Source organism: Mya arenaria, chromosome 5 (genome assembly GCF_026914265.1).
Source record: "Mya arenaria isolate MELC-2E11 chromosome 5, ASM2691426v1".
NCBI lineage: Eukaryota > Metazoa > Mollusca > Bivalvia > Myida > Myidae > Mya > Mya arenaria.
In genome coordinates this window covers 78,758,400-78,777,827 of record NC_069126.1, presented here as the reverse complement: position 1 = coordinate 78,777,827, position 19,428 = coordinate 78,758,400, and the positions used below count along the sequence as shown (strand labels likewise).

The 19,428-nt window shown below is 33.2% G+C and overlaps 1 protein-coding gene across 1 annotated transcript in view; it reads right to left on the bottom strand.

The window, feature by feature from the left end:
- Window positions 1-19,428, bottom strand: part of LOC128235990 (hemicentin-1-like) — a 31,663-nt gene extending 12,235 nt beyond the window's left edge. Inside the window, exons 1-6 of the mRNA XM_052950772.1 lie at window positions 19,324-19,428; window positions 12,888-13,208; window positions 8,850-9,146; window positions 7,436-7,723; window positions 6,305-6,595; window positions 930-1,211 (exon numbers count right to left, since the gene is read on the bottom strand). Of these exons, the coding sequence (XP_052806732.1) occupies window positions 930-1,211; window positions 6,305-6,595; window positions 7,436-7,723; window positions 8,850-9,146; window positions 12,888-13,208; window positions 19,324-19,393 (1,549 nt within the window). The 5' untranslated portion in view covers window positions 19,394-19,428. The remainder of the gene's footprint in view (window positions 1-929; window positions 1,212-6,304; window positions 6,596-7,435; window positions 7,724-8,849; window positions 9,147-12,887; window positions 13,209-19,323) is intronic.

The following is a 19,428-nucleotide window of genomic DNA, read 5'->3' as shown; positions in this document are numbered from 1 at the left end:
TATATATATATATAGTTTAATGGGTATTGCTATCGATAGTATGTTATTGGAAAACTCCTAGTTGCTTGCATAAAATATTAAAACCCGTTCATTGAAAGGTACATGGAACTGATCATAGACAAAATTAGACAATTTTATGAATTGTCAATTTTACAGACCCTTGTGTGAGCAAACAAAACTTCTTAAACCAAAAAAAGACAAAAAATAGACAGAAAATCTAAGTTGTTTGCGGTTTTTGGTATTTTGATATTGTTATGACCTTGACCTTCACATTGAACAGGTCAGTTATTTAGATATACTTTTGATACTAGCTTAAATATTCATTTATGACACTAACATAAATAGCAAATTTGCAACAACCTTTGATATTTGTTTGTGCTTTGAAACATTGGCTTATCAAAATGATCTTAAAACTTTACCAAACAAATGACTATGAAATGGAAATAGGAAAATCCAATGTTTGGGTATTTTTCATATTTCTACCTCGAAGCAAATGTTCGAGCATGCAGCTTCGTAAAAAACTTTAAAAAAATAAGGCTACCATTTCCTTAATAAAAAGTACGTTGTATTTATTTTCCAAACAGTCTTTATTCAAATATATGCAATCTCTTTTGAATATCAAATGATTCTTTTTGTCATAATTTACTGGTTCAAAAGTGAATTACTCAGTTTTGATAAAAGACAATAACTTCTGTTGATTTTATATCTACTTCTTAAAATTGTTATTTTTACTCCTTAATTTGCAGTGAAATTACAAATTGAAATTTTTACTGCTGTTGTTTCACTTATAAAACTCAATAATATTTCAACAAATAAAAAAGAACGAAAGTACAAAAGGCAATATGGAGCAAAAGCTGACCTTGCAAAACAGTCACAAGTTCTTGTCTTTAACAAAAGAAACATATCGATGAAAAACAATGCATACTTACATTGCACATCAATGTAGACTATATTGCTACTGTTTCCAACGATTGCGTCACCGCCTGTAGGTTCCATGAGGTTTGAAGCTGTACATCTATAGTATCCACTTTGTGTTCGATCTATGTTAGCGATACCAAGCTCCTGTCCAATGGAGACTGAAGTCATATCAGATATTCTCTCCCATTTAATGCGAGTCTTGTTTGGAAAACCGGCAGTTACCTGACAAGCCATAGTAATATTTTCTCGTTCGAGACCAATGACGTTCTTCATTGACTTAACCGCAGGAGGAACTGAAATGTATATAGCCTTATCATCTTTACATCAACTAAATAAATATAATACATATTGTGGGGAAATTTGTGCAATGCAAAGGCACCGAAAAAAAAACAAAAACACATTCATCACAAACCCTATTTAATGTTATTCAAGATGTTAATCGGGATTTTACAAATTGCAATTTCATATACAATGATATGAGTCGAACTTTAAAGTAAAATGACTCCATTTAAATAAATGCTTATCTTATACATTAAATCCGTTTTTTATTTACTGTCATTGCATTTATAATAGTTAATGTCTGATTATATCAAACCGGTTACAGTCTTACATTTCAATACATAGAGTACCCCCAAGCGTAAGTGCCTTTATAATATTGACATTCCTCATATTGCTGAGGGTGTACTCCATTAGCGTACCAAGTAGTCTCTTTGAACTAAGTACACATTAAATTTAACGAGAAATGCGAAAGAGATAAGCATTTTGATAAATATCCTGTAAAGATGCACAATGTAAGGGCCCAAATAACATGACATGAGTGACACATCCGTACAAACACCATGAACAGCCCATACTTGCATTAAAAGAGCAAATCGACAAATATGGGATTGACGTCTTCTAACTGAATCCTTTTAGTTTGGGTTCAAATTTTCCTTACAAAAACTCGAAATACCGCTTAAATTACAAACTGGTTTACAAGACAAATGGTATTGATTAAGTTCACAAATATTTCCAAAATAGATATATTGAAGGTGATAATCATACCATTTAATATAACTTTATATAATAAGGAGTGAATTTCATTCCTAATAAATTTAAAACTAAAATGTATAATATTGATACGATCCCCAATGGCAACGGCAGATATTGTACCACCAACAACCTTGATACAACAACAACAACATTATTCTTTTTAAACGGAATCTTGAAAAAGTAATGTGATAATAAGAATATCAAAATTAAAGCATAATGTTTAAAAAGTCATAGAATATCTTCACTGATCCCGGTTAGTTCGTATCTTTATATAAGTTAACCCACAAAATGTTGAAAACAGAATTATCCAACCAAGGGCATGACATGTTATCCCCACAAGTTATGTAATTAAATACCAGAATTCGTAAATTTTCTTGCATTATTAAATTTTGTTACCCTATTAGTAAAACTATAAAACATTTACAAAAGACCAAAGATCACATAAGTTTGCCTTTATATACAAAAGGAAAATGTTCTAGAGCATACTTCGAAAGTTTTCAAAAATTATGAGAAACGGATGTGTTCTGTACATGGAACAAATACATGCTAAAATATCAAAGAATATCACCATGCAGATAAAACTAGATTGTGAAACAATGAAATAGTGAATAAACATGCACCAATATAATCAGACAAGGATATCACGTATCACCAACCAGATTATATGTATTACAGAAGACTAGACAGCGTACGCAGTACATCAATACGAAAGAGCTCTAAACTATTTCTACCAGCAGGTGCCCCAAATGTGACGTTCATAATATATATTTCAATACAGGTGTACGTTCCTGATGAGACTTGAGTGCCGTTGGTATCTACATGACATCATGATGTTCCGCTTGGTATCGGAATCAAAGGAAAGTAGGAACAGGGTAATTTGAGGCTCTACATGTCACGTCTACCGGCTGACACTCTATGGCTTTGGTAGAAAATATCACAATTTTTGTTTCCCCACGACGAAAGGCGAGGTCAGACTTTTCTGGTGGAATTTGAGAATAAAGGTTCCCAGATGTTTACCCGTTATAATGTTGCACTTGTAATTTTGAATATAATTTTCAAACAATTATAACAAATCAATTATGTTATCCTTCAAAACTATAGTTATCAGAGAAATGATGATATCCCTAGCACGCCGCCTTGTCACATAATGTTTAATTTAAATAGGCAAATATTGAAAAAAAAATCAAGATTTTATGTTATGATTATATTAAAAAGCTATTCTTAGTTGCCACAATATCATTCTTAAATATCCGATGCACTGAAAGTTTTCAACTGAAAATCAAGAGGTCAATAAAACGATATAAGCCATATTCGTGGAAATACTACCAAACGTTTCAATAGCACATAACTTGAAGACAAATAAGAGTATGTCACGAACAATACACCTGATGTGTACCAAGTTTCAGAGTAATACCTCTTAAACCGTTGGAGGAGTTTGCTCTACAAGCTTCAATACAACCTTAAGTGTAAAAAAATATATTCAACGTCACACAGCTACGCAGCATGGTCTTTAAAATAACGAAGTACAAGGGTGACAACCCTAAACTGTGGTAGTATGAACTTGATAAGGACTTGGAAGTCAACATTGGACGCCACTTTGCTTGTTTGGAAGCTGAGGAAATCGGCTAAGCAAAATAAGTTGGATAAATTCATGATTTTTATTTTTAATTCAATTATTGATATTTGAACATAATTCACTAACAGGATCTTGAATCTCATTGCAAGATAGGATTTACCAGAATTACGGAGGAATCGTTCAAGTGACCCCAACAATATTGTACGTGGAGACTTCGTACCATTCGGCTAGAAAGAGTCACCAAAAACGGTACGCTAAAGTAATGGTTCGACATTGAAGTGGTACGAGGTCTCCGGCATCCGTATATATATTCACAGAGTTTAACTTTAAGAATTTATTATGTAATTCCATAGATTGATCATTTGCTGTTTGACATCATCAGTAAAACGGTTTAGCATCGGTTTACTTCGTTTGTCTGGAATAACTAGCTGTCAAAGATGTTTAACTTGATCAGTTGATTAAATTATTGATGCGATGCCGATAGGCGCTGCTATTTTGAATAAGTATTAATATTGAATATTCTGAACGATCCGCATTAGGATCAATAGCACACAAAATACACTGCAGCACTTAGTCTGTACTGCCTCTTTGAGTCACAAATCTATACTGTACTGTACTGTACTGTTTTTTAATATTCATTTATAGAAGAATAAAAGGGTTGAGTGAATGGAAATTAAATTAAAAACCTCGAATTTCATTGGGTTCAGTTGCGTACTTTATTGTAGACTGAGATAACATATGTCTTATATTTCGTATCTCGTTAAAATGACTTAGGTATCTCGTGAGAATGACCTATGCTTCTCGTCAATACATCTCTTTAACCATGTTATTTATTGTATATAAGGGCTTCATTGGCTGTATTTTGTGGTAAGTTTTGTGAATATATTTTTATCCCATTATGGAAATTTATACAATCTGTAGCGTTGTGTGAGTGAGTTTGGTTCTGAAAGTTCATTTATCCTGTTTGTTTCATCCCTAAATGAGTTTCGTTCATGCAGTTTGTCGATTGTGTGTGACCGTGGCTTTGAGATAATATCATTTTTTTATGTTTCTGATGATGACTACCTCTCTGTATTTATCATCGGTATGTTGTGTAAAACTGTTCACACAATTTATTTGCATTTTTATTTGAGCATATAAGCATTTTAAGAAATGCTAATTCTATGAGCTCTAAAACATATCGTACTACATCTATGATGAATAATGATTTAATTAGAGTACATTTTAATTCATGTTATTTACAATCAACACATCTGCTTCAACAATCATGCCAACAAAAATCAACAAAAATAATAATCCTGTAGAAATACTTTGTTTTAAAAAGGTTTTATATTGAATTACTTGCAACTTCTCAAGGCAAATTGGATTAAAAGTGTGTTGGTTATATTAAGATTATTTCCTTTTCCCTCCATACACAGAAATTAGGGATTTAGTCAGGTTTTCAGAATTTAAACATGATGAATTTCACAAAAAAATAGTAGGAAATGTGCTTAATTGAAATAATATTAGGTTTTAACAATGCCAACAATGTCAAGTTTGTATGAAGATATAATATTATTCAAAGGTTTAATTAAAATAAAATATTTTTGATCATCTTAAGCATTTAATTATATAAAGGCATGAGGGTATACATGCTGGTTTACATAATGGCAGAATAGTGCCATCCTTTTTTAGCTCTTTAGATTAAACCCTACCGAAAAACACTCAATCTATCTGTAAAAAACACAAATGTTTTAAGTGACAATGTAAAAATGAACATGTCGACGGGAATCGTCATATTGATTCCTATCCCGCCAAAAACATGTACAATTTTCTTACCGGCCTGCAAGCGCCTTATGTTAGCACTGAATGACAATATTTCCTGTTTCCCATTAGCCGAACCAACACATTTAAGGTCATTATACCCGCAAAGAAAGGAAGTATTCCCTTGCATACACAAACCTAAGAATAACTTGACCTTCGAGCGTTTCGTGCTGGACTTTAAGCTCATTCATTTTTATTTGCACATGTCAAATCTGTTATATGCATTGGCTTTTAGGATAAATGCATAGCAAAACTACCCTAGCAGAGAAACATTACATAATCAACATATATCTAGAACATCGACAAAATCACACATCGAGACAACAGCATTGTACAAGTAGAAATATATCAAATTTTCAATTCATTAAAATGCCAAACTATGACAAATAATTTATGAATATTGTGCATCCTGATCTAAACAAAAAGTTAGTTGTGACACAACGACGTCATGGCGTCAAAACAGCGGTAACGTCACTTGACGTCGTTATCATATTCGGATAAATAAAATGAAACCGGTTGGGGTATCAGTATTCATGGCTCCTTTAACAGAAAAAACTAAGAATAAAGAAAAAAAGCGTTTTAACAGTACTGACATTACTCATAATTATTATATTTTAGTAATACCGTTGAAAAACATGTTTTATAAATTTACGATAATACAAACGCCTTTTAGGGGAAATAAAATTGCTGAATTGCAATTCGTTTCAGTAGGGAAACTAGTATACAACGTTATTCTTTTAATGTTATCTAGACTTGTTTGCAATAGTAAAACTTCTGACAGGCAAACCAGTATAGCGTTAAACAAATAGGGTCAATATGTTTTAAAACAACTCATATTAATCCGATTTTTTCATAAAGACCAAATATAAATAAGCTGACTTTCGAAAGGACCATTTTCATTAAGCCTTTATTTAGTGAACAATTTAAATTCCGTTTTGCATTTAATACTAATGGAATAATCACAAAGCTACTTACAAAGAACTTGGACTTTGAAAGAAGATTCCACCATCCCTCGTTCAGTACTTCCACTTGTGAAGGGCATGATGTTGTTGATGGTTAAAGTTACCGTAGTCGAATCTTGAACAATAACCTCAAGATTTTGTCCTGTCGTTGACGAAGAAACCCCAGTCATAGACCACGAATAGCTGGGCGCAGGATTGCTATCGCAGGAACAATATATAACAATAGTATTTCCCCTTATAGCATTTATGCTACTCGATGTAATTGTCGCTGATCCAACACTGCAGCTTGGAGAACCTGGTGGATCTACATGTACAAACAAGGCCACAATAATGAATTGGTTGACAGAATACAGTGTTTAATACGAAGATATTCCATGATGACGTATAATTTATTAAATTTAACGAGTATATCCCCACGATATTTCCTATGATTTTAACGTCTTGAGGCGAAGATGTCGCCCACAGCCGTGACAAATCGAACTGCTTTTGCCATTTCCATATTTATGTGTATGTGTTGCCTTACAAAAGCGATACTACGTCTTGTGATATTGTCTAGATAAGACAAATTAATAATGGCATGTCTTTGAATCTACGGCACACGGCGAAAAGTACGTGACTGCAATATTATATCATCAAAATGCGTGGAGCAACATCATGTTTAAGCAACGATTTCGTGAAGAATATACCGGGAGAAAATTACAAACGCTACATATCAATTGGCTTTCCTAACTTAAGTATCTAACTGGTCATAGGACATAAAAACTGATTAATTTTGAAATACTTTGGTTTCACTGATTTTATTTAAAAAAAAACATGTGTTTTTATTTGATTATGGAAATGGGCTTTAGTCAGGAAACTTCTTAAATTTTTTGTGAACACACCAAGTGGCTAGTTACGAGATCGCAAGTCTTTACATTGTGGATTGCATTTCTGCCTTCGAATTCATTTAAAAGCTTTAAACCTGTTTCAACTCCATTATATAACCACAACTTAAATAATTTTTAACCATATCTAACAATTGACTATATATATATATATATATATATATATATATATATATATATATATATATATATATATATATATATATATATATATATATATATAAATCATACCCTAAAGGCGAGGAATCACTTATACTCACAGAATACTTGGACAGCTATTATGGCGGAATTAGAAAGGTTCGCAGTGTGTTGAAATGAAGGGACTAAATAGCTTCTAGCACTTATGTTGAAGATTCCATCATGTGTCCGTTGAGCGTTACTCAAAACAAGAGGACTGGAGGGACCATCCCCAGGATGTGACCATGAAATTGTTGGTAACGGATTCCCGTCACTGTTGCAGTTAAGTCGGAAGTCCCATCCTTCCCTTACTTTGATCAAAGAGGGCATAGCATAACCATCAAAAGTGCAAGTTGGAACACTTGGTCCGTCTGCAATAGTAAAGTTTACATTTCAGGTTATCAGTTATTGATTTCAGAGAAAGGAACCGTACGTGGCATATGTGTATTTACGTTTAATATACTTGTGATTAAAGACGTGTAGTTGTTTTGTGTAGATTAACGAATGTACATAACAATCGACTTCAGTCATTTTATAAGTAACAATTGGCATTTACGTATCTTTAATCGTCTTGATCAATACTGGTAGTTCACACTATAGGTTTAGACATAGGTAACTTTACTTTTGCGTGATTTTTTATATTTACAAATATGAATCGTCATTTGATGTTACAATAACAGAAACAATTATTTATCATGATTAATATTTTTAAAATTTAAAATCACGAATGTAAGCCATTTGAAAAAAATGATTGGTTTATTTTACGTTTTTATCATAAAGGGTAAGAATGAAGGCTTATTTTTGTATTAATAAAAAACACAGGAAACTCGATGAGTCATTTTTGCTGAAACATGCAGGTTCCACTATGATAACTATGAAACAAGATTGCTCCAGAATGTCATCTAACGATAATTATCTCGCTAACACACAGCAGTCATCAGTGGTCTGATTTATTTCAATAAAATTAATATATACTATTGTGACCAAGCTATAATTGTCAGACTCAAATAGATTGAAAATGGCGAAGTGTTTCCCCGTCTCTATGCAAGTATTGCATCGTTAGTAGTAGTAAGTATTAAAACTAAGTAACTTGAATAGCACCATAGCAGTATATTGTTTACACGTTCAAACTGCGTTTAAACCGCCATTGGATGTCGAAATAGTCGCGCATGCGCCGCTGACATAACTATCAATATTACCGATATTACTGCATTTCAAAATTGCAGGTGCTTTCAACGGTATTTTCAATAGTTCAAATATTGGTATATTTTGACCAGCATAAGTTGTTGTCAGTTTTAGGCGTTTATAGATTTGATATTAGGGGAACTGAACTCGTGTGCTTATCTATTTGTGTCCCTTTCCTTCTTTTTAAGATAAACGCAATGCAGCTGTAAGAAAAGCGTCACTGAAAGCACGTAGTACAAACAAGTATTTTCGTCACTAAACGTAGTATATCATAATTGTTTATACTTAACTTTAGTATGCATGTGTACTTACAGAGAATGTCAAGTGTTGGCCTATTTGTAGAAATGACGTCCTGTCCACCATTACTTCCTCGACAAGTGATTTTCCTGTCCTGATGTAGCTGTTCAGGTGTGTATGAAAGAGTACTCGTAGTTGCATCTTGTGATGTGACTTGGACTATCCCGGAAGTGACTTCTTGATCATTTATGTACCACTTCACGACAGCTTCCGGACGACTGACCGAAGTAACGCACGTGAATTGCTGCTGAGCGTTTTCAATGACGGAAATAGATGTAATGTTTGGCGTCAGTGTAACCGATTTTATACCCACTGTAAATAAGGATACACCAATTCGAAAGCAGCCGTGTGCTCTAAATAGGTTTCTAACTTCAATTTCAATTTATTTTAAAAGAAAATATCAGGTTTCATTTCATATTTTGTGCGGTTTTATTGAAAGGTAACGGTTAATTGTTACACGATTTTCTTAGTGTTTTATAACGTTTTAACCAGGGACTTTATGTAAAATTCCATTATATCAGAGAAAGAAACGTATGAGACACGCAGTGCAGAAGCTGTTTTTCTCTGACATAACGGACAGTTTGATGCGATTCATTAATACAAACAAGTAAACACAGCGTTTAGGTCGTGAATTTCATGGCCACAGTGTCAATTTTATGGACACTGACGGAAAGGAACAATGGCCAAGACAAATATCATTACTTAGTTTGCTGTCAATTTTAAAAAACTTAACCATAAACATGAATGAAGTGTCCTTAAATAGTTTTGCCTTTCTTTTTTGAACTGAAAATGATTCACTTCGTTTTATTGAAATTAAGGGGGGAAAGATACATTCATGTAGGTTAATATGTTAGCAAATACTAATTTACTGACTAATTAATCATTGAGTTTGATTATGGATTACATAAGGTTTTAATCATTTGGATGTTTACCATTTGGTATACCAACATTTGAAGGCGGTATTTGTTTTGAGTATTTACGTCACTTAATATTTAACCATCAGTCAATCTGCTTTGCGTAATTATTTTATGTTTTGAAATTTGTTTCGCTTGCAAACAATGTTTCGGGAAAAGGTCAATGTAAGTAATCAATGTCACTATCAATTCCAAATAAGAAATGGGGGGATTTCTTTAAAAACAAAAAATCATTGATGAAAATCACGGGCAAGCGCTAACGGGTGCAACATATGTTTAGGTTATCTCACGCCCGCCCTGGGGTATTTGATTGTCAAAGCCAACTTTACTGTCGGCGACAAGTGACATAACTTAAAGTTTGCATTACTTGGTTCTAATCTCCAAGTTCAGGCATTTGAGCCAGGTAAAGAGGTCGCACATGTGCCATGAGCCACTTAATGTCGTAGTAAAACACTTGAGTGTTGAGCCGCATCAGTTGAACCTGGCATGCCAGATATATTTTCACTGGGTCTCTTGTATATGTAATAAGGGCTTGAATTACTGTATTTTGTAGTTGTGTATCTAGGTATTATCCGTATATATAACTTCCTAGTAGTTTTCAACAGGCCCGAGGGGAAATGATGAGGAAACAGCCTCCCCATTTCTTAATGGTGAACAACAACATGTGGTAAGTATTAAGTATTTCAATATAACTGTACGGAAGTGTATGGAGAATTATGTAAGTATGATTGAAAAAGTTAATTTATACTGTGACTGAAATTATTTTGTTTTATGCCGTTTGTCGATGGTTAGTGGCTGCGGCTTTGAGAAAATAGCATTTTCTAATAAAACTGATAAAGATGAAATCTAAGTATTGGTCATTTGGCTGTGCAGTGAATTTATTTACTAACTTTGTGACCTCTTTTTTATGCAATCATTACATTAAATGCAAATTCGCATATTATATGATAATATGATGCAGAATTATGCTTTAATTGGTGTATATTGTTTCAGCTGATACACATAGAAAACATTTACTTTAACAATTACATTAACAAAAATAACAACAATGATAGATCTATTTTAAAGAAATATTGCTACCCATCATCCATTCATTTATTCATACATATTCAATTAATAGTACATGTTATTCATTCAATTATTTAGGTTTTTTTACATTGAATGACATAAGAATGATCAAGGCTAAGGAGATAAAATGTTATTTATTTATTTGTATGTGTATTTTGTAACAAAAAGCGGTTTCCAAATGATTGTTCCTTTATTTTAAATAATATTGCAATGGTAAGATTTTGTTCAAAACCCCCAAGGTTTTCTACAATTATTGATAGCCTCAATGTTGATATTGCTGTTAGCGTATTTTGCAATTGTAAAGTTTTGTTCAAAAGTAGACCTTTTTGCATGGCATGCATCTTTTTCATAACGCCTTCTATGTAGATGTGCATGGATATTCTCTTCAACGTCAATGTCAAGTTTGTTTCAAGGTCAAAGTACGAAAAATACGCAAAAATGTGAATAACTTGTCCTTTTTGTCTTAATTAAAATTAACTATGTCAAGTTCATTAACAACATGATAACAGAACTGGTTGTCATGATTATATATTTTTTTCAATATGAGGCCAGTTTTCAGAGAAAACAGGTAGCAGAGTTTCTTCAAACGATGTGGAGCCATACCAGTACACGTTGTATATTGAAAGTGCAGAAATTGGTGCTTTCATGACGTTTTCCAGTTTAAGTGTTGCCTATATACATATGTCTAAATTCAATCAGTGTTCCAATTATATTATGTAATGAAAACTTTAAATGAACCCACCGAACATATCACATTGCGGTCAATATGAAAGTGAGTTTAAGGTCATAATAAAAATTGTACGATTTTGGCGAGTTTTTCTATGTTTTCGACTTTACCCTGACTCCTTAAAGCTGCACTCTCACAGATTTACCATTTTTTACATTTTTTTTATATTTTTTGTCTTGGAAAGTGCATTTTTTTTGCGTAGATATATGCAAACCAATGATATACGGTTGCTGACAAAAAATCATATCGTAGATTTTCAAATTTCCGTTTGAAAATTGATGTTTTATGGCTTAAACCGTTACTCACGGTTTAAGAAAAATGCATAAAACATCATTTTTTGAACTTAAATATAAAAATTTGCGATCTGTTTTTTTGTCAGCAGTCTTATATAACTGGTTTCCATGGATTTTCGCGAAAATTGGCTCGTTCCAAGACAAAAAAAAAGAAGTTGTGAAAACGTTTAATCTGTGAGAGTGCAGCTTGAAATAATAAGAATAATAAAAATAACAATAATTATAATAATAATAATAATAATAATCTTAATCTTAATAATAATAATAATAATAATAATAATAATAATAATAATAAAAATAAAAATAATAATAATAAAAAAATAATAATAATAAAAAAATAATAATATAATAATAATAACAATAATAATAATAATAGTAATAATAAAAATGTCCGTGTTTACAAACGATAATATTGATCCGATAATAACAGAAGCTTTATTGTAACGCTTAATTTAGAGCGCCTGTTGATTCGGATTTTCATTCGGAACCTTTTCACGGGTTTCGGTCTTTATCATAGGTTTATCATTGGACGTGTGATTCGTACAATACGGAAAAAATATGGGATTTTTGTACGCGCGTGCGTCCCAATACGGAAACATATATATTGTACGATCACGTGGTTCAAAAGAGCGTCTATGATTTGACGTTTAAATAAGGTATAGAATATAACTCAATGCATTATGCATTTCTTTACACATTTGTAATGGATGAGACTTCGGCGAACGCTTAAGTTCATCTTCAATTAATAGTAGATTGTTCATCGACAACATTCCAAAATAAGTGACTCGATCGTATTTTTTAACCTTTCTGTTAACATGAAAAACCTAATCTTGTAAAGGACTTCTGCGGCGGGAAGTAAGGATCATTAGAAATAAACAATGGTTTTTACCTAAGAATGTTTTTATGTTATTTTTGCAAAGTCATGAATATGTTTGTAATTAATAAATTAATGCATTATAATATTTTTAATCAACAAAAACTATAACCAAATTCGTTAAATTGGGTAAACATTTTCGCATTTTCGTTAAACATTCTAACTATAATGAAATACCTGCGTGAGTAATAAACTTGGATCCAGATTCTCCATTGTCTTGTACTTCACAGTGATAATCGTCGCTGTCAGTTTCTCTGAAGTCGCTGATAGTGAGGTAAAACAAGTCATACCCCTTTGGCTGAGTATTCTTTGATACACTATATTTCGTCGCGTTTGATACTTGGCAATCAAATATACTGCATGAGCTAAGGTAAATGAGTCGAATGCTGCCTTTTTTGAAGTTAACTTCTATAACACCGTCCATTTCAACTTTGCACGTAAGCGTTGTTTGTCCATACAAAGGTACGTACTGTTGGTCAGAGGTCAATAGCACCAATCCTGAAATAAGTACATATGCATTTCTCAATCCTCATAAAATATAATTAACACATGTACGGCACCTAGGCGATATTTCTATAGTGTGATTTTATTGTATAGTGCCTTGAATTAAATTGAACTAAGCTATGCAATGTCACTGTTACAATATAAAGTGTTTTGGTAACATGTATATATATATAGGCATGTTACTTAAAACATATATAAAATTATTTACATAAATATATATATGTATAACACCGCTTTATCTGTTCTGTTGTGGAAAATAAAATTTAGTTACTAGAATTTATACAACCAAATTACAACATTTAAACCGAAAGAACCTTAACTGGAATGTTACCATACTTCAAATGTCATGTGAGGTATTGTTCAACAAAAAAACAGTGATTTAACGACGTATAAAAATCCAGTTACAGATTCGTTCATTATATCAGTTGTTGATTCTTTTATTATACGAGGAAATGTGTTGTTTGTGTATAGCAAGTTGTGTCAGTGACACGAAACTCAATGTTTAATATAGCATTTTGTTATGCACTTATAAACCTGTTATAATGAAAGTATGTACCAACCTTTACATTTTGTAACGATGGTAAAATAATTATTATTGTAATCCGTCTATTAAACATATTTTCCATAATGAATCCCATAGAAGTCACCATGATTTAGTGCATTTCATTTTTATGTAAACCGTTTAAAGTTACACATTTAAGAGGAAGTTAAAACAAAGTAAACAAGTTATCATAAATGATTTATACAACCGAAGTTATGATAAGGATAAGCAACGAGTGGTCGTATGGTATTTTCTTTATCATACATGAAAGGATATTTACCTATTTACCTTTGCTCTTATTAGGCCGGGACGGATCGTTTTGTTTTTTTCAAACGGGTGGTCGAAAGAATACATTTGAAAATATTTTGAAACATGATTTATGATCCTAACTTATAATGTTAACTAGTTAAACCCAGCTATTTTAATTGAGTTATAACTGATAATGAGATTAATATCAATAAGCATCAAAGCATCTATATTTATAGTGGTGTGCCTTTTTAAACGAGAAGTCTGTATTTTTCAACAACAAAGGGTTCATTTTTTGGATGGTATTTTGTTTTTGAGGTATTCGTTTGTGAGAAAAGATATTAAACGAAAAATATGATTTGGTATGGCCTTACAAGAAAACGCACTTATAAGCTCGACTACTCGAAAAAAATATATGAGGATTTACTACTCGCCCCGGCGTCAGCTTCGGCGTTGGCGTTGGCGTTGAGGTCGGCGTCTGGTTAAAGTTTTAGAGCAAGCTGGCATTTTCATTTATAACTCCAATACCTTTCATTTAATTAAATTAATACTTGGCATAGTTGTTTCGAACCATCACATGCTTAGGTTACATAACTCCATTTAACCTAAATACCAATGATGGCCCCTGAATGTATTAGGAACTTCGGTTAAAGTTTAAGAGCAGGTAAAAGTTAAGGGCAAGTAGGGATTTTTATTAATAACTTCGTTATCCCTCATTTAAATGACTGATTATTTCACAAAGTTATTGACGACCAACTTACAATTAGGTAACATAACTCCAGATTTACCGTGAATACAAATCATGGCACTTGATATACTTTTTTTCAATATTTGTTTAACTTTTTAAATTGGTTTTAACAGGGACATTTTTATATTTTAAACCAGTATTTCGAAAAGTGAAACCTGAGTATTACAATGAGGAAAGGTTTATAGAGACCTTTCATGGGATTGCGTTTATGGCACCTATGATTAAGGTAAATGTCATAATTACTATTTATGGAAAATTGGTAGGTACTGAATAACGTAAGTTAGGGTTTATTGCAAACAAACTTAATGTATAGGAAAAATTTATAGGGACCTTTCACGGGATTGTGTTTGAGGCCCAGAGAGTCATGGCTAAGGTCAAGGTCTCTGTTGCTAAAAATCAAAATGGTTAATACTGAATAACTTAAGCTAGGTTTGACATATTGTGACCAAACTTGGTGTATAGGAATAGTTTATAGAGACCTTTCATTGTATTGCGTTTGTGGCTTCTAAGGTCAAGGTCACTGTTACTTAATAGATAACTGTTTAGTTTTGAATAACTTAAGTTAAGGTTGACATAATGTGTCCGCAGAGATGCGGCCATGACTGTGGCACATGGACGTTACAGATAGTGACTCTAAAGAAAGGATGATAGCAGAAAAACGAAACTATCTTTATATTGTTTTCTGGTATTAAATCAACAGACAAATTGTTCATAATTTGTGGAAAAATAATTTCATAACTAAAATCTATTCTGCAAATTCATAATAAAGTTGTGAACTGGAGTGCTTTTACATAGAGCAAGAAGGGCAATTTTGTTGTGGGCCGTGTCCTAGAAGTGACAACCAGATTTTGGAATAACTCAAGGCATATGCAGTGTACAGTGAAGAAATTTCACCCAAAAGTTCCTAGTTTCTAAAAGGATTTTGTCAAGGTTTGTATAATTTGAATTTTATTTAAATTTTAAAATTTTGACATTTTTTTTTTAAAGATTTGTCTGCCCCTGACGAAATACTTAATTTCTTGGTCTTTGGACTGTTGTCTACAACTTCAAAACCTGACTTTAGGGAAAAGGGCACATTTTTCTTATATTACAGCCAGTTTGACTGCAATTTAAGGTGTATTTATCAATAATTCAGGTAAAAAATGACATTATTTCCATTTATGACCTGGTAGTTATTTGCTAATTTGTTTTAATCCATGCATAGGTTTATTGAAGCTGAACTATTTCAGTTCAAAACATGCAAATTAAAATTTGTGTGGGCCGGCTTTGTGAACCAAACCGCAAGGCGGCTATTGTAAGTTGCGTCAAGATATCCTTGGGACACCCCCACCCCCACCACCCCCACCTCCCTCACTCTCAGAAACACAATGCAATTTGTGTTTTGCTGATCATCCATTTGCGGGTTTATATGTTTTACCCCAGCCAAAGGGCCGAATGTTTAAGTTTACTCAATCCTAGGCTTTGTTTTAATGCGAACATCTTGATTTTTGACTGTAAACAACACTTTTTTTTCTAATTGCAGTTGCTGTTTGGGACATTAAAGTTGAGCCAGCAGCCGGCTACACACTGCAAGATTCATCTCTTCATAACGAATGTCATAGCTTTCCAGATTGGGGTGCATTGATTAATTGTTTGATTGATTAATTGACTGATTAATTGACTGATTGATTGATTGATTAAGTGTGAGTTTGTATAAGTGATTAAGTGTGAGGCCATAACACGATGACTGTTTGGCTGTAAAGGTGTGTTAGTGTGTCCATGCAACTTCACATTTTCCGTCTCGGTCGGCGTACAGGACCGTCTTCAGACATGCTCCCATGAATTTGAGGGAGTTTAGAGTCATTTCTTATTTTCCTGTGTTAATTTATTGATGTTTGATTAAATTTAAGCCGCCATGTTATTGAGTAACACTTTGAATTTGGACCTCAATCATCAAGCTAGAGCTTGGCATATTCTTTTACAAACTTCTTCGACATTTCTTCCCTAAAACATATCTGCCCGTCTCAAGTTTACGCTTTTGTTCGGTATTTAACAGCTGTCTGATTTTATATCTTTATAAGGCCACTGTCAAGTAACATGATGCTCTGGGTGTGTACTGGGTGACAAAGGCTGCTCAGTAAAAGGTTTTTTTTTTCTGGAGCGATATTTCTAGTGAATCGCCCAGTTGCAGTGGTGTGGACGCCAAAGAACCAGCACAGGACCATGGCAGAGATACATGTTTCGGCATTGTTATCAGTACTGCTATATTTGAGTCCTCACAATTTTTGTGTGGAAATGTCATCTGACACACTCAAAACTGCCTGTCTAAAGAGGTGTGTTTCCAGCATAGCTTACCGAAGTGCATGGCCATTCTCTGTCAATTTCAGATACACTGTGTTGTGTGTGGGCAGAAATGCAGAGTGGTACCACCAGTCACCTAAGCCACCATTCCCCTTACAGACAAAATGCTCATGGGGACGGTCCCTGCAGCTTACAGCAAAGCACTCAATTGTAGCCCTACGAACTTCAGGTAAGCGATAAATCAGGGCTTCAAGATATCTATGCACTTGCTATAAGTTCATACTTAATTTGAGCGAAACTCACAATTTCAGCATCAACATCCAGGTTTAGATCCCATTCTGAGCCTTGTCTCCTCCAAAAAACTTAAGTTAAGATGTTCTATAAGCTACAAACATGTTCACTACTTATGACGGATAATATTTTTCTCAATTTGATTATAAATGCGTTATCCCAGATTTACACCCTCCTCTTGCAGATACTTCCGAGGGCGTAACTCTGGTGCAGCGGGCCGGTTTTCCTGCCGTGTGAAATCGACATTTCCAACTGGGGCCGGGCTTAATATCAGACTCGCTAGCAGCACGATGAGCTTTTGCGTATTTATTTCCAGGCTGGTATACTCCACCTGACTTCCTGCGTTTAATCTTTCCTTTCCTCATTTAAAAAAAGTACATCAAGTCTTTCAATGAAATCACAACTGTGACACTAGATATAAATTAAAAAGGAACAAAAATGTGTAGTAAGCCTTTTGAGTGCTTTAAAATTAGATTAGTTAACAGGATTCTCATTGTTTATAAGAGGCCTTGTTGACCTTTCATTCTTTACTTGGGTAAGAGCAGATTAAGTATGTAACAAGTGGGATACAGATGAGACAGTAAGCAGTGTTTTATTGGGTATATTTGTTTTTATTTTATCACCATTTTGAAGGTAATGATTTATGCTAAAATAGTTCAATTTTCATAACTTTTGCATTTTTTTCATGATTCAAATTTGAAATGCATTACTTTATGCATTAGTTCAAATTCCAAGTTTTTCCATCATAAAGCTCTTAAAATCACATTTTAAATGGAGTGAATGGACCAAATCAGGGACTAGGAACAAGTATGGCACAAACACTGTTACATGTTCTTTATTTCATGTAAATCTATAAATTGTCCCTGGAGAAACATTAAATTTAGTCTGATCTCCATTTCTCAGAAAATGTAGCTCTCCGAGGGCTTATTCCACCAATGAGTATCACTGTCTTTAAATTGCTGGTGCGGTACAGTTTTAAATAGCAAAAGGGAAAAAAGTGTATTTCTTTCTGAGATACACACGAAAGAGTTAGGAAAAGTAATAAGTTTTAATATATAAAGAAGTTAAGTTCTGCATAAAGGTGTCGGCCCAAAACGAAATGCTTCCGGGTCGTAGTACCCCTTCAAGTAGTTCTTACAAAAGTGCTTCTCCCCATTTAGGTAGCATTTGATAATGTGTACATTGTATTCTTGTATGTGTTTTCAACTTTAAATTTTGAGTGGACTTTAAAACTCATAAAAGCTGAGTGTAAATTTATATCATGTGGTCATTTTTTTTCTTTATGTGTTTCACTTCCTTTGTTAGTGTTACGTTTTTGTTGCATCTTTTAAATCACAAGTCGTATGCGGTGTTCAAATAATAACATGGAATATGTTTGTCTTTTAACTCGCTATATGAAATGTAAATGATAATGGGAACAAAAACGATTCAATAGTTTTCATGACTTTCTAAATATTTTGGATTTTTTTGGCTGAAAATATAAGGCTATGTTCGAAATTACGCTTCACTAAAATGTTTAAGTAGGATATTCCGCCCCAAAGGTTGAGTAAAAAACCCGTAGAAGTTCGAAAATCCTTGTCACACAGATGTTTAAGTATATAAATACGCCCGTAGTTTGTTTACGCCTGGAACCAATAATTCTACGCCCATAATTTACAAGAAACATGTATAAATATCGGGCGGAATAATGTGCCATTTCCGCCTCAATTCCGTCCGGATTCCGCCCCTTTATTTTGTAAGGGTAAATTCAAATGTCGTGTTTGGTATTGTAAAAAGATATTATTTTACGAAAAAACACAGTGATTTAACGGAGTAGGTAAATTCTGTTACACTGTCGTTCAATATATCAGTTGTTGACACTTTTATTATACGATACAATGTTGAATTTGTGTTGTTTGTGTACAGCATGTTGAGTCAGTGACACGAAACTCAATGTTTAATATAGCAGTTTGTTTTGCAGTAAGGCGCAATATAAACCTACTAGAATGAAAGTATGTACCAACCTTTACATTTGGTAACAATGGTAAAAATAATTATCACTGTAATCCGTCTTATAAACATATTTTCCATCATCAATCACATAGAAGTCACCTTGATTTAGTGCATTT